Source organism: Astyanax mexicanus, chromosome 23, assembly GCF_023375975.1.
Source record: "Astyanax mexicanus isolate ESR-SI-001 chromosome 23, AstMex3_surface, whole genome shotgun sequence".
NCBI lineage: Eukaryota > Metazoa > Chordata > Actinopteri > Characiformes > Acestrorhamphidae > Astyanax > Astyanax mexicanus.
Window position 1 is genome coordinate 28,917,006 of NC_064430.1, and position 17,693 is coordinate 28,934,698.

Below are 17,693 nucleotides of genomic sequence, written 5' to 3' on the forward strand. Positions count from 1 at the left end.
CATTACAATAAATACAAATAGCTAATTTACAAAAAGTAGAGTAGTTTTCCTTAAAACATCTCCTAATCTTTTAGTTTAATAGAGTTATTTCTAGTTCTCATCATATTAATCAACACCTGGTTTGGTAAATTACTGGTAAATGTGGTAAATCAGGTGAGCTGCTGACGGAACTGAACATATCTTTACACACATGCTGGCTGAGGAGCATCCAGGAGAAATCTGGAATCTCTACACTGTGTTCTTCAGTTTGGCTCACGGGATATAACATACTTATAGTTAAAAATGAGAACTCCTTGTTATGTTTTACTGTATTTATGTTTATTTGCATCTGTTCAAATCATATGTGGTGCCTTTTTCCAGGTAAAAACACTCATATTGCTGAGATAAATGGATATGGATTAGTGTCATTTGCGTTGGTGCAATACATATATATAGGTCTTTTCCAAAGTGTTAAATAAAATGACTGTGTGCTGATCTGAGTCATCTTACAGCAGTCTATTGGAAAATCCCCACCGGGCCGAATGAGTGCATGCCTTGTTTTGACTGGGTGTAAAAGTCTGCACCCCTGCTGGTGTTTATCTTCTGCACGTCTGACACCATCCTGCATATTTCTACATTCAATAAACAGAAGTAAAAGCTCTGGATCAGAGAGAGCACAGCTGTTAAAGTGACGGCAGCTCATCTCCTGCAGTGGAGAAGAAGATCAAGCCTTAAATCCGGCCTCACAAATCTTCTCCCATTCTGAACCACTTCATAAACAACAGCATTAATCACATCTGATTATATTAGCGCAGATTAAACACTTCAAAGAGATAGACACGATGAGGATGATGATGATAATGATGATGATGATGATGACGAAGTCAGTCTGGTGAGTGGGTGGTGGCTGAGTGTGTCAGGAACATCACTCTGATGTAGTTACTCTGGTTGAAAGTTTCAGTAGGCGGAGCTAACACACTGTGTAGCTGTGGTGTCACACAAACACACACATGCACACACCAATTACAATGGTGTGACTCTTCTCTATTTCAAGGAAAACTGAGTTCAGAAACCCGAGCCTTCTTCAGGGTGAAGGAGAGAGGTTCAGATTCTATGTTTAGATGGAGATGCCCTTTAAATAATTTAAATACAGCACAAGTTTAAAGTTTAAACACTATTCTAATCATTCAATGTGTTTATTTCTATTTATAATGTTTTTTTTGCATTGTAATTTTAATATTAAAGACTATATAAAAGCTATGCATAAACACATGCAGAATTTTTCTGTTAAACAAACCAGAATATTGTATGTTTTATACTTTAGATTCTTCTAAGCAGCACATTTACAGTCATATGAAAAAGTTTGGGCACCCCTATTAATCTTATTCATTTTTAGTTGTAAATATTTGGGTGTTTGCAAACAGCCATTTCAGTTTGATATATCTAATAACTGATGGACACAGTAATAGTTCACATATGCCACAAACAGAGTCGCCTGATGTATGCAAAAGCAAAAGCACTCTGTTTGAGGTGTGCTTTTGCAGAAATGGCTTCTTTCGCATCACTCTCCCATGCAGCTTCTCCTTGTGCAAAGTGCGCTGTATTGTTGACCGATGCACAGTGACACCATCTGCAGCAAGATGATGCTGCAGCTCTTTGGAGGTGGTCTGTGGATTGTCCTTGACTGTTCTCACCATTCTTCTTCTCTGCCTTTCTGATATTTTTCTTGGCCTGCCACTTCTGGGTTTAACAAGAACTGTCCCTGTGCTCTTCCATTTCCTTACTATGTTCCTCACAGTGGAAACTGACAGGTTAAATCTCTGAGACAACTTTTTGTATCCTTCCCCTGAACAACTGTGTTGAACAATCTTTGTTTTTAGATCATTTGAAAGTTGTTTTGATGAGCCCATGATGCCACTCTTCAGAGGAGATTCAAATAGGAGAACAACTTGCAATTGGCCACCTTAAATACCTTTTCTCATGATTGGATACACCTGGCTATGAAGTTCAAAGCTCAATGAGGTTACCAAACCAAGTTTGTGCTTCAGTAAGTCAGTAAAAAGTAGTTAGGAGGATTCAAATCAATAAAATGATAAGGGTGCCCATACTTTTGCAACCGGTCAAATTTTGGTTTAATGCATATTGCACATTTTCTGTTTCAATCCTGAAATATTACTGTGTCCATCAGTTATTAGATATATCAAACTGAAATGGCGGTTGCAAACACCCAAATATTTACAACTAAAAATGATTAAGATTAATAGGGGTGCCCAAACTTTTTCATAAGACTGTAAATGTGCTGCTTAGAAGAATCTAAAGTATAAAACATACAGTATTCTGGTTTGTTTAACAGAAAAATTCTGTTAAAAAATTATTTTTCATATGACTGTATCTTTGAGGACAGATCTGCACACTCTTGGTATTTTAGTTTATAGTAATAGCGTAGCATACCACATGAGATGTGGGCCAGAATGTCTTCCAACTAAAGCATAACCAGTGGAACAATGGCGAGCCATCAGGGTTGCCAGACTGTTAAATGGATTTCCAGGTAAAATGTGTTTTAAATCGGCCAAAACGAAAAGAAAAACTATTTAATCAATTGCTTGGTTTGCTTGCCTTGTTGCACTGGGCTTGTAAGAGATTATTTAACTTTAAAATTCTGTACACACATAGCACACATGCTGAGTTCTGAATTTCTTGTATTTTTAATATCTCATTTAGGAGTGTGCCATATCATATCATATCATATATCATATGCAATAATAAAATTACATTTTTATTTTGTTACAATAGTAAATTCTTGAAATAATTGTTCAAATTCAGTGTTTTATCATATTCCCAGGAGTATTGTTATCACAAATATACCATGAAATACTGTGATATTATTTTAGGGCCATACTGCCCACCCTTACTTCACCCTGCAGCTTATTCTCTGCTGAACTGGAGGAACCAGGCTTCACAGGGTGGCCGCTATAATGTACACACAGACCAAACAGTACAAATACAGGGGATCCCCAGCAGGAGGAGAAAAGGCCCTGTGTCTGTGTGTGTTCTCTGTGGAGCATTTCCCTCCCTCAGTGATTCCCACTTTCCAACCTCAGACTGACCTCAGCCGTGCTGGGGGTCACCGTCCTCAGTGGCCGGTCTGTTACCCTGTGCGACTTTAACTGTGCAGAAACTACAGACTTCTGCAGCCTATGTGGGGTAAATAGGGACACACAGCAATATCTACTAAAGCATCTAAAAAAAAAAAAAAGAATATCATTGAAAAGTTACTCATATATAATATAGATGTAATACACACAGAGTGATCTATTTTGAGCGTTTATTTCTTATATTGCTGATGATTTTGGCTTACAGAAAAACACAGAACATCTCAGAAAACTTGAATATTATATAAGACCAATTGGTACTTTTGTCAGTCTGGGCAGTGTGCCAAGTCCTGCTGGAAAATGAAATCTGCATCTCAATAAAAGTTGTCAGCAGCAGAGAGAAGCATGAAGTGCTGTAAGATTTTGTGAGAAAACAAAACTGCACTGACTTTAGACTTGATAATAAAACACAGTGGATCAACACCAGCAGATGACAGACATGACTCTCCAAACCATCACTGATTGGTGGAAACTTCACACTAGACCTCAAGCAGTTTGGACTGTGTATCTCTCCACTCTTCCTCCAGACTCTGCTCCCTTGATTTACAAATGAAATGTTAAATTTATGGTTTATAAAGAGATGTCATCTGCTGGTGTTGGTCTACATCTTTATAATAAATGAGTTTCACATTTTGAACTGAATTATTGAAATAAAGTAACTTTTCAATGATATTCTATTTTAGAAGGTGTCCTATATGCTCAGTGGAGCTTAAAAAACATATCTGTGGTCATAATGCTATGCTTGATACACCAACAGTATATTTTTACACCATTTACCTTTGTTGTTTAAACAGCAACAGTGCTTTTGAATATTTCTTTGGACATAGTGGTCTAGAAATAAGGTGAGTTCAGGTAAATTTCTGGTGTATTGCTATCTTAACAAAGGAAAACACAAGTGCGCTACAGACTGAAAACAACCAAGACAGACATCAACAGTCAGAGGTTCATTGCTATCTTGACAACAGAGGTCCACTACGCGTACACATGTACACCCCCGCTTGTTAAGCACACACATGGTCATGCAGCAGTGCACAAATCCAACTTTTACATCAACTATAAACACAATACAAAATAAAATAACATTGCTGTTCTCGTAATCTCGCAGGTCAGTTATCTCGGCTGAGAAACGATGGACACGTCCAGGTAGCTGCGCCTTTAAAATAGCAATCCGCCAAGGTAAAAGGTAAAGGTAATGGCAAGCAACACGCTGATAGGTTTATTTCACGTTACGGTCAAAACTCACCCATGATTATTTAAGAGAATTAGCACATGCCTTTTGAGCATTTCAAACCACAGAAAGCATACTGTTCCCATCGTTATGACAGCAAAGACACGCTCTAAATCAAGATTGCTTAAATAGAGCCCTGTATGTGTCTGTGACGCTGCTCTGTTAAACTGGGTGCTCCCTTTTCCAGTGAAGTGAAGTGTGTCAATCTGTCAATCAGATAACATCTCTACACACAGTTTGATAACATCATCACCACCAACATCACCACCACCGCGTGTGAAGCCATAGTGACGACCACACTTATTATATACACTTATACACACCCCTTTGTTGACTCGTGCAATGCTAATTTGAATAATTCTAGGCCTACCGCTAAACCAGCCCTGATCTTTTCTGAGTTTCTGGAGTATAATCACACTGTGTGTACCGTGCTGACTCAATCACTTCCAGAGAATATAGAGATCTGTGTTTAATGAAGTGCTGTTAACACTAGTGCACACAGTTCACCAGGAAACTTTAACATGTTCTTTTTAACAAGTTTGTCTCCAACCTCGTTCTGAAATTCCCTCTTTCTACAGAGTGGTGACGTATTAGTGGTTTTTAAACATGATTTAAACAGTGTCGATACAGCTGAGTTCAGAAGGTAGAAGATGGATGTTTTTATTTATGCTGAAAAATGGATAAAATCTCATAACTAACACTCACTGTCTTACATATCCCTCATCTGCTCTCTCTCACTCACTCTTTACTCTCGTACAATCCTTTTTCTTTCTCTTCCATTTTACTTCTCTCTCTCTTTCTCACTCACTCCTTTCTCTCTTTCTCTTACACTTCACTTCTCTGTCTCACACTCACCCCTTAATCTTTTACTCTCTTTTTCTCTCTCTTACATATCACTTCTTGCTCTCTTTATCTGTTTCTCTTACACTTCTCTCTCTCTCTCACTCCTTGCTCTCTCACACTCACTCATTTTCTTTTTCTCTATCTCTCTAACACTTCTCTCTCTTTCTCACTCACTTTTTACTCTATTTTTTCTCTCTCTCTTACACTTTATGATCTCTTTCTCACTCACTTCTCTCTCACAGTCACTCGTTTTCTTTTTCTCTTACACTTTACTTCTCGCGCTTCCCCCTCTCACTCACTCGATATATCTGTCTCTCTCTCTGACTCACTCTCCTTTCTTACGCTTCTCTCTTCTCTCACACTGCTTTCTGTCTGACTCACTCTTCTTCTTCTTCTTCTTCTCTCTCACTCCTTGCTCTATTTCTCACTTATTTCTCACTCCTTACTTTCTTTTTTATCTCTGTCTTTCTCACTCATTCACTCACTCACTTCTCACTCTCTTACACTCTGTTTCTTTTTCTCTTACACTATATTATCTCCCTCTCTTTCTCACACACTCATTCCTTACTCTCTTTTTCTCTTTCTTACACTTTACTTCCCATTGTAATAGTCTTACATTTATTGATTTATTTTACTTCAAATATCCATTTATAAAAGTTTTAGTGTTAATGAGGAGAAATGTGATTAATTGGTGATTTATCACAGCAAAGTATGTGTGATTAATCAGTTGTTGTGTTTAATGCTTAAGCTTTATGTCTGTGCAAGTGCACACACACAGCTTGTCCAGTCTGTGTAGATAGAGGGGATAGAGCCAATAGATTTGAGCAGATAAACAAATTATTGGCACTATGCCTAAAAAGCAGGATCTTATTAACACCTTTTATTTTTAGAGGAAAATATGAATTAACAAGTGTCCCATTACTTTTGTCCCATTACTTATGTGTTTGTAGTGTACCATATCTCTGCTCTGCTACCCAGATTTCACACACCAGATACTCCCAGTCAGCACAGCGGCCGACACACTCCGGTCTGTGTGCTGTAACACTGCAGACCACACTGCAGCGAGGCCTCTAACCACACGCCAGATCTGGAAAGCATGGGGGCGGGAGGGGGGGGCTCCCGAGACACAAGAGACTTCCTCTAAGTCACACTAAACCCATGTGACAACAGCAGCCACGCCGTGCCACACCACATGTTGCATCAACACCCTGTGAGGCAATGCGACTCTGTAAGAGGATAAAAAAAATTAATGTCTATTATATCAGTTTAACCTGGTCCTTTAGGAGCACTCTGTAGCTCTAGAATTAGCGTGATAACAATTAGGGGTGTGCCATATCGTATCATACGCAATAATATCGTGAGCGATATTATACCCTGAAATATGGGGCCATATCACCCACCCCCAATTATCACATCAGGGTACTACTTTTATGCTGTTTTTAGCAAAAGAAAATCTGAGAAATTTCTGGTATTTTTTTAAATCTCAGTTAAAATTGTGCAATATCATATCATGTGCAATAAGAAAATTTAATATTCATTTTGGTGCACTAGTGTATTATTGAAATCATTTTTTAAATTCAGTATTTCGTCATATCGCCAAGAGTATCGTTATCGCGAAAATACCATGAAATATTGTGATATTATTTTAGGGCCATATCGCCCACCCCTAGCTGTAATGATTAGTCGATATAATTGACAATGTTGTTTATTAAAAAAAAATTGGCTACTCAAAGTTACTATTTAAAGTATTGGGGATAGAAACACAATGTCTGAGGTGTATAATGGGCTCACTTTTACAGTTTACACTCAGCTTGGTCTGTGTCTCCAAAAGTGCCCAAACACGACTGCTTTACTCATTAAATATTAAATTAACTATAGAACATTTTTACCATGTTAACATCTTCTAAATTTAAAAGGGCATTTAAAGGGCATTCAAATGCCATATTGAGATGTTTATGGTTTTCAAGTGATAGAGAAGGCTAGGAACAAGAGCCGTACCCACACTGCTGAGTACGTAACTAATCAGAAAAATAAACGAAAGATTAGTCAACTGCTAAAATAACCATTAGCAGCAGCCCTACATCACACTACTGATCTTCTTTCATTTTTTTCTAAATCCAAATCTAAAATCCATCTCAGATGGGCCGATATCTTTAAAAGCTGTGTAAAGTTCCCTACATCTGTCTGTTCCCTACATCTATCATCATGTGTTCAATCACATGACCTTATTTACTGTGTGCTGGGTTAGTGCTGGAGATAAAACTCCCATAAAGCTCCCTTAAACATGTACTTTTTGCTTCACTGTTCCCACTATTTTAAAAGTTTAACTGCTTTAATGAAATGCATTTTATTTTATTTATTGCATCAATTAATTTATTAGAACTGCGTCTGGGCTCTTATATGTTAAGTTAAACATATATGGAGACACAAAGAGCCACAGTAAATCACATGAGCAAACTTTACACTGAGAAACATGGAACAAATGTAGCTACGACTACGCTTGCTCAGCTAACATAACTATCCTAGTCCTGTACAGCTCTTCTTATCTTTCACCTGAAAAAAACAAAAAAAAAACATCAAGTTTGTGAATAGGTAATAAACTGATTAAACTGATACCAAGGGCCCTATTTTAGGGATCTATTGCACACCGGTCAATCGCAGATCACTCAGCTGGATTTAGACCATGTCAATATGTGTTTGGTATCGTGAAGACTGAAAAAATACACCTTGTGCAGCTCAAAACACTCAAAGGTATGCACTAATTCTCTAAATTAATCATGGGTGTGGTTCATTTTTGGTGTAACATAAAATAAACCAATCAGTGTGCCAGTTGTCATTCCCTTTAAGAGGTGAGTGAGCTCTGACTTTGGCGTGTTTGTATCTTAACAGCGTGTCGCTTTTGTGTTTTTTATTTTATTTTATTCTTTATGCTGTTTATTGTTGAGTTTAATGCTGGGTTTGTGCTCTGACGACTGACTGTTGTCATGGTTTTAAATCAGTCAGTGGAGCTCCTATGTTTTCCACCATCAAACTATATAAAAAAAAAAACACACCAGAAATTTACCTGAACTCTCTTTACCTCCAGACCACCACACCCATCAGTGTAGATTTACTCCTAAAATCTGATGCTATTTTAATGGTGCAGCCCAAGGCGTGAAAATACACTGTTGACAGGGTGTAAGATAGCAATGAGCATTGCAACACACCTTGCACAGGGTGTACGATAGGACCCAAAGTGTGATGTGTAGTGGAAAATGAACTTAAACCTTCCATTTATCGGCTCTCCCTGCCGTTTATTCGCTTTTTATAGCTAGCAATATGATTGGCTGTGCTAAGCTATGGCTGATGTTTACTGGGGGTTGAACTGCCAATGCAGAAAAGACAAAAAGACACAGTCTTTTCATTCTAAACTGCATGTTTAATATATACAAGCTAAGAGAAACAAGCTTTGTTGCTATACTACACTTTTTTAATGCCTCATTCAGGCTCTCTTTGCTTACACTGCTAACAGCTCTTACCCGAAGCCAACTTTCCAAACAAACACAGGACGACTGCCTACATATTCCTGCGTAAGAGAGAAAGGAAAAGAAAAGTGCAGAACAGCTGTACTGCATTCTTTATGTGAGCGGTGCGTAACGCTGTGGGTTACTGGCAGCAGCTCCAGTCTAACATTAGCCCCAGAGGAAGCCTGGCGCTAGGGTGTGTCTGCTTTAAAAAAAAAAAAGAATAAAAATACCTGATGAATCAGGATAGTCAGTCCAAAACTGTGAAAAACAACCAGAACTCTGGAGATAGCAACAACTGCACTGCTGTGAACAAACACTCCTGTTTGGATCTATTGGCCTGGGCGTACAGTTCTAGGAAAAGCCTATAAACACGTGTTATATAGTGTTATATACTTTATATGTATAAGGTTATTTTTTAACTTCAAAAAGGTTCTAGTAGATCTCATTCACAGAGGTGGAAAGTAATGAATTACATTTACTTAAATTACTGTAATTGAGTAGATTTTATGAGTAATTTGTCATTTTTTAAGTAGTTTTTAAAATAGGTATTTTTACTTTTACTCAAGTACATTTTGACACAAGTAATTTACTTCAGTACATTGGACAACTCCCCATTACTGAGTAAATAATTAAATGCTGGGGAAAAAAACAAACAAATGGTCTGAATGAGTTTTGTTCTCCATGGCAGTGCAGCTGAACTTTTCCCAGCAGTGTTTATTACGTTTAGCTTCTTTGCGCCCACCAACATTCTTTTTTTGTATGTTTTCATGTTTTTAATGATAATTCCTTAAGTTTTTATTGGAAACATTAAACAATCTGTTTAAATGTAAACAAAAAAACGTAAATAGCCGTTAAAGCAGAGCAATGCCAAGTTAAAAAATAATAATGAACTGTAATACTATAAAAATACGGTTTATAGTCACCTATATGACCATAACCTTTTAATAGTGAAGAAAAAAAATGGATAATAGAAACCTATACCACTTGTTTTTGAAAAAGTTTTATGGGGTGGTCTGAACAAATACTGCCTGAAAGATCCAAATTATTATGTGGAATAATAGTTAATCAAAAACTATTTAATTTATGATTTGTTTTAACTTTTTTAAATCAAATAATTAAAAGTAACTATGTAACTTTTACTCAAAGTACATTTTAAATTGAGTACTTTTTAACTTTTACTCGAGTAGATTTTTAGATAGGTACTTTTACTTTTACTTGAGTAGAATTTTAGCAAAGTAAAGGTACTTCTACTTAATTACAATTTTTCAGTACTTTTTCCACCTCTGCCCATTCACAAACCACTTTGGAAGCTAATGTAGACGAACAAACAACTTTATTTTTCTTTTTAAGAGAGATCCATACATTATTTATAGTCAAAATTGAAGTAGAAATACTTAAATACTGTACTTAAATACTTTCAGTACTTCAGTGGTACATTTTAGAATAAAAGTGCTAGCAATAATCACAGTATAAAAATGTTGAATACTTTAGTACTTCCTCTTAAGTGTGGAGCCTAAAGAACAATTCAACTTCTACTCAGTTCACTTTTTTGATAGAGTACTTGCAATTTTAGTAAAGCCTGGGTCTCTAGTATTGTATACATGTCTGGTTTTGAGATAGAGCTGCACAATATTGTAAAAAAAAAAAAAAAAAAAACATTACAATACATTCAGGTTTTGCGATATACAGCTCTGGAAATAATTAAAAGACCACTTCAGTTTCTGAATCAGTTTCTCTGATTTTGCTATTTATATGTTTATGTTTGAGTAAAATGAACATTGTTGTTTTATTCTATAAACTACAAACAACATTTCTATCAAATTCCAAATTAAAAATATTGTCATTTAGAGCATTTATTTACAGAACAAAAGAGGAATGGCTGAAATAACAAAAAAGATGCAGAGCTTTCAGACCTCAAATAATGCAAAGAAAACAAGTTCATATTCATAAAGTTTTAAGAGTTCAGAAATCAATATTTGGTGGAATAACTCTGTTTTTTAATCACAGTTTATCATCTTGACATGTTCTCCTCCACCAGTCTTACACACTGCTTTTGGATAACTTTATGCTAATCACTCCTGGTGCAAAAATTCAAGCAGTTCAGTTTGGTTTGATGGCTTGTGATCATCCATCTTCCTCTTGATTATATTCCAGAGGTTTTCAATTTGGTAAAATCAAAGAAACTCATTATTTTTAAGTGGCCTCTTATTTTTTCCCCAGAGCTGTATGTTGCAATATTAATAAATAGCCTTATTTTGCCTAAACTCTCAATAATTAGGCTGTTTTTGTTACTCTGGCTTAAATAATTAATTTAATTCTGATACAGTATAAAAATGACATTTTCATTATGGAATTATGGACATGAAAAACAGCAATATATACACTATTATGGTAAAAAGCAAACAAACAGAAAGGAAAAAAATAATATCAACATAATCTTTTTTTCATTTTCAATTTATCATTTATATTTGTCTTTTGACTAAAATAATGGGTTCAGTGTATGAGTGCAAAAAACGAATTTTCATTATTTTGATATATTGTAACTTTGCTTGTAAATTTGTTCTTTTATTTATTTTTATTTTTTCAGATGAAATGGACCAATAGAAATGCTCTAAATATGCTGATTATGCTCCACTTCTATGTCTTCTACATCCGCAGTGGAGTTATTCTCCGTGCCCTGCAGCTGTTACATGATGATGAAATTAGCAGACAATTTGATCAAACAGGTTTTAACCTGCTGTCGACACATCAACCCAACCCAACATAAACCCAACCTAACACAACCCAGCACAACCGAACACAACCCAGCACAACGCAACACAACCCAGCACAACGCAACACAACCCAGCACAACCAAACACAACCCAGCACAACGCAACACAACACGACCCAGCACAACACAACCCAGTCCAACCCAACCCAATGCCACACAACCCAGCACAACCAAACACAAACCAACCCAGTCCAACCCAGTCCAACCCAGCGCAACACAACACAACCTAACACAGCACAACCCAACCCAGCATAACCCAATCTAACACAACACAACACAACCCAACACAACTAACACAACCCAACCCAACCCAACCCAGCACAAGATAACCCAACCCAGCACAAGATAACCCAACCCAACAAAGCACAACACAACCCAACACAACAAAACTCAACACAACACAACCAAATACAGCCCAACATAACACAACCCAATTCAACCCAGCATAACTCAACACAACAAAACCCAACCCAACCCAACACAACACAATCCAGCAAAACACAACCAAACCCAACACAACCCAACCACTAACAATGACCTCACAACACCCTCAGGTATTCAGGAGGGGCTTTCTCTGATTAGTCGAACCTGCTTCAGCCATCAGCCCAATCTCCCATCCCATAAACACACACACACACACACACACACACTATTCACACACTGTTCACACCCACTGCACAAACCCTTCGCCTCTAATGATCATCATAATCTGATCTACAGCCCATTAACATCCATCAGAACACAAACCCACGTCCTCAACAGATAACAATACTAATACTGATGAGCAGAATCCCATTACAGGATCAATGGGGTCAGATAGAGCCCCACCCACTGAACTGACTCAAACATTAAATCATGCAAATGAGGAATAAAGAGAGTTAACTGCAGGGATGAGTTGATTAAAGGTGCAGTGTTAGTTTTTTTTGGTTTGTTTAGAGATGTTAGATGAGGCATTAACAGAACCTTTAAAAGTTAATTTATTATAAATCAGATTAATCAGCTTTATTTTCACGTTTACTTCCCGTCATTTATGCGTTCACACTGTTATGACAAGCTGCATGAGAACAAGTTTGGACAAAACTGGCATTTTATAGAAACGTGTTTGATCTAGAGTCATCTTGAATTGTGGAGTGTGACTTTTCTTGTTCTGTTTTAAAGAGGATTTTAATAAAAGAAAATGAATACCATATAAAATACTATACATTACCACAGCAGGGTGGACAGCTTAAGCTTTACTTTCAAGCTAGGTATGGAGAGACAATATAAGAAATATTAAGTGTAATAAATATAACTAATTGCTGAACATGCAGCTGAAAGTGTCTTCAGTACCATAAATAATACAGTATGAAGGTTGTGATGTCACTGATGATGTTAAAGGTTGCCTTCTTAAAGGTACGGGATTATCCCCTTTAAGATGACAGAGTGGACAGGGAATTTTAGCTTGGTGTTTTGTTTCGTATTAAAATAGCTATTTTAAGCATATAAAGTATATTTTTATAAGATACATTAAGCGACAGCAGTAAGAACGCATGCAAACTTGAAGTGAACAAGGGTGTCGCCATGTTTTCCTTCTAATTCAGCAGGTCTTGCCTTGGATAATGCTAATGCTAATGCTGCTGCACCCAGCCTTAGTGCTGGAGAAACTTTACTAAAACTCTGTATAATGCTGTACTTCAGTGGAGTGGATTTACTGCTCCTTAAAACCTGACTGGTAGAATTCATACATAAGGCGCACCAGATAATAAGGCACACTGGAGATTTTTGGGTAAAATTAAAGGATTTAAAGTGTGCCTTATAGTCCGACAAATGCGGTATATGGTATTTGTAATAAGACAATTATTCAGAGTGAATCTCATAATATAAAATTCATTGTTACTGGAGGTTGAACAAAATATCGATACTGCAATATACAGTCCCAGTCCAAATTAGAATCACATTTCCATTAATATTTGTTCCTCATGAAGCCAATTGATTGGGAGAATCAGAGTGGGCAAAGTTGGCATCAAAGCAAAAGCTGCTACTTTGAAGAATCTAAAGTAGAAAACATGTGTTTGCTTGTTTAACATATTTTTTGGTTTACTTTATAATTGCATATGCGTTCCTTTGTGGTTTTTATGTCTTTATTATTAACCTACAAAGTAGAAAATAATAAAAAAAAAATAAGAAAACTTTTACTGTATAAATACTGTTTTCGTTTGTGAATCATTATGGATACATGGCGTCAAATATGGATATTTGTATTAAATCAAAGACGCTCTAAACTCCTTAAGGCTACGTTCACATTAGCAGATAAATTTTTTTGCTCAATGTGTCATGGCTGTGTGAACGTGGCAAATCAGATTTTTTGCTCAATGTGTCTTAGATTAGATTTTTTTCATGGCTGTGTGAACGTGCCAAATCAGATTTGTCACTTTCATATGTTGTCCTAAATCTGATACGTATCCAATCCATGAACTTGCGACATGAATGTGAACGGTCAAATAAATTTGAATTAATGCGTTTCTTTTTGCTTTTACGCATTGGCATTAGCGCTACGTCCTTCTCTCTCGTACCCATCTCTTGGTGCAGCTGTGCAGCTATAGCTGCAAAAACAGCAAAAGCAAACCCCTGGCCTTTTCTTTTTCTCCTCCTCGACCTGAGCATGAACTTCAGACCAGCTGTTTACTCTCCACTCCAGCAAAAGATGCTCCACATATGAGCTGCTAACAAACACATATATCTCCCTTTATAAAGAGACGAGTCTCTCGTCTCTCTAATATGAGTTTTTTATTTTTGTTGTTGATGAAGAAGTCAAGGTTTATACATACTATGTATCAATGTGCGCATGTGAGTCAGCGTTTCAGGGACAGATTTGTTCACATTACACACAGATACAGATCACTTACCTTTGTGAATGTGAACCGTCAAGATTGCTAAAATCCGATTTTTTGTGGCTTGTAATGGGAACGTAGCCCAAGACTTCCTCCCCATTGTGACTTAATACTACAGTTTAATAAATAATAATTATACTGCTTCATTACTTCACATGGTGACGCTATAATCAAATGAATAGAGTAAACTTGTGGTGAAGAATACTAGATGTTAAATTGTGTGAAACTCTGTGAAACCATTAAATTCATCATTTCTGGTATTTGCTTGTTTAGGAGTATTTTATTCTCTTCAGTTTTCATGTAATGTCGTAAAGTATCGTAGATAATTGTCTTGCGATATATTAAGTATCGCAGAATCGCAGTATCGTGATATAATCGTATCGTAAGATACGTAAGATAGTGATTTGTGAGTGTAAATATGAAAAGTATGCTGCAAACACAAAAGCTACGTTATGTTGACACTGATACAAATGCAGATCTTCAGGTTTACCTGCTAGCAGGAAAGCTGGCAGCAGAAAGCAGTAGAGCAATCCGCATCCCAGCTGGAGCTCCATGAGCGAGGGAGGAGGGTCTCGGGTCTCAGGAGTGTCCTGCAGCCGTCCTCTTCCAGCCAGGGCTCAGAAATAATCCCAAAACTGAAGCCATCACGGTCCTGAAACGTTCACACCACTGCAGAGCTGCTTTATTCACTGAGATCAAAGGAACAAACACAAATATTCCAAACTTCTTGGAGTCTACATCCTGATTTCCTGACTTCCAACTTCAGAAATCACCACCTGTCAGTCAGTTATCCACCAGACAGGGCTCGATCCAGCGTCCGCAGATCCAGGTCCAGTTCAGAACACTCCTTCCCCCAGACTGAGGCTTGTGCAATCCCTGTAAAAAAGCAGCAGTGCAAGGAAAAAGTGATTCACCAGCTCAACTCAACTCCAGACTGCAGAACTCGCTCAACTGAAACTCAAACTCAAACTTTCTCCAGCTCTACAGCCTCACAGCAAACTTTAGATCCTCCCTCAGCCTGGAGCCCAGCAGGAACTACAGATATTCCAGCTCCTAAACGCTTCTCCAGTCATAAAAACACTGTTTAACACTGTTAAAGCAGCTCGTCCAGCTCCTCCAGAGCTGCTGGGTCTGTCCAGCTCTGCGGCTTTGCCTTCAGGGAGGTGCCACACCGCCCGAGCCTCCGCCGCCGCCGCCGCTGCTGCTGGTCAGGACAGAGCTAGGACTGCCTTCAGGGACCACAGGCTCAAGTTACAACACGAGAAACCACCACCTACACCAACACTTCAGCACTGCTACCTTCTACAGGCCTTCAGAAACTTCAGATCTTCAGATATTCACATTAAAAGCATTACTGTAGACAATAGGAGTGCACCATAATATAAGTATAAGTATATCATATCGTACACAATATATAATGTAACAAAGTAATTGTCTTATAAGCAGCCTGTTTTGTATTTTGTCACTGTTCAATAATATAACATAATATAATAATCTCATAAACAGCAGCTTTACAGGAGAGAGAAAAAAACTTTCAATGAAAGTCAATGTAAAAAACAGAGTTTATTTCAGGTCATTTTTAACTATTTCTATTAATCCGTTCATCAAGAAATATTTACACAGTGTAAGGGACAGTTTGTGTGTTCAGATTATGTAGTAACTAAAAATCGACAAAAAAATGGAGATACTTGTTTTTTTTTATTGGACAGCAACAATTTGTTTTGTTTTTCTATTTACTGTAATATGCATAATCTGCATGTCTTTTTTTAATTCACAATTCACATGCAATAAATATTCACTTTAGTATTTTGCAAGATTGTTTAATGAATATTGGAAATGTGGACGGGTTCTTGTTTCTGCTGAATGTTTTAAACTGTTATACTTGCATTAAAGAAAACTTCAACATTAATTTTGTTGCATTAGTGTTAGTATTTCTGATAGTAACAAAATATTTGTTAGTGTTTTGTCATATCGCCAAAAATATAATTATCAGAAAAGGTACCCTGAGTCACATCACCCATTCTATAGTGTACGGCCCAATCTAGAATTCTGGGTACATTTCACATCTTCCACATGAACATTTTCCAAATGTTACACTTAAAAAATAATAATAAATGGGTGTCGAGTGTTGCTGGGTGGTTGCCGTGGTGTCCCAGGTATTTGCTAGGATGTTCCTAGGTTAGAGTGTGTATATATTAAATTTTAATTGAGTAAGCTTCCCTAACTTCCCAAAACCTGCAGAAAAAATCCAAAAATCTGCAATCACAGATTATATTTATATATAAATAAATAAATATTAAAACAAACAGTAGTTACAAGTGTTCCCTCATCGTTTTATCCCTTGTATTTAATTAACAGTTTTTTAACATAGAAATGTTTGTTTAAGATACATTGGATTTTCTGTTTTATGGTGAATATCAATATTATAGTCATTTAAATACATACAAGCACCAGTTTGGGCACACCTTTTTAATCGTTTTTTTTATTTTTATTTAATGTATTTTCTACATTGTAGATTAATATTAAAGACATGAAAATTATTAACGATTAAAGGACACATATGAATTTATGTAGTAAACAGTACAAAAAGTATTTGTCCTCTACCTGACCCAATCCCCTGATCTAAACCTGATGAACTGTGATGGAGATTTGAGGTGATTTAATTGGGATGAGCTGGAGCTTCACAGCATGAAGGAAAAAAAAGCAGCAACTATTGTTCAGCACCTCCAGGAACTCCTTCTTTCAAGACGCTGAGAAAACTATTCCAGGAGACTCTCCCTCATGAGATTAACACTCAGATTAAAATCTCACCAAGAGTGAGCAGATCTGTCCTCAGAGATAAATGTCTTAAGTATAAAAACATATTCTGGTTTGTTTAACACTTTTTTACTGTTTACAGAATAATTCTGCATGTGTTCCTGTAGAGTTTTAATATAGTCTACAATACTAAATTTACAATGTACAAAAAAAAAACATAAAAACAACATAAAAAGTGAAAAACACATTAAATTAGAAGAGGAGTGTCCAAACTTTAAACCTGTATACAGATCCACAGGGCTGTAGGGTTCACCTGCACGAGGAAGTGAATACACATCTTATAAACAGACAGACAGAGAGACAGACAGAGAGACAGACAGAGAGACAGACAGAGAGACAGACAGACAGACACACACACACACACACACACACACACACACAAACTTTCCCTAATAAACTCTCACACGGAGTGTTTCACAGTAATAACCCGCTCAGTGTTCAGACTAACCCCATGACCTCCTAACCCAGCGCCACGTGTGATCAGCTCACCTCCACTCCCCGCTCACAGTGAGCGGATCTGCGGTA

The 17,693-nt window shown here is 37.0% G+C and overlaps 1 protein-coding gene across 2 annotated transcripts in view; it reads right to left on the reverse strand.

The window, feature by feature from the left end:
• The window catches only part of piezo1 (piezo-type mechanosensitive ion channel component 1), a 193,781-nt gene that overhangs the window by 175,907 nt on the left and 181 nt on the right, over window positions 1-17,693 (reverse strand). Inside the window, exon 2 of one of the 2 annotated variants that reach the window (XM_049471026.1) lies at window positions 14,842-15,227. In XM_049471026.1, coding sequence (XP_049326983.1) covers window positions 14,842-14,905 — 64 coding nt within the window. In that variant the 5' untranslated portion in view covers window positions 14,906-15,227. Of the gene's footprint in view, window positions 1-14,841; window positions 15,554-17,693 lie in introns of those variants that run through there. The other variant, XM_049471025.1, reaches the window with a different exon arrangement.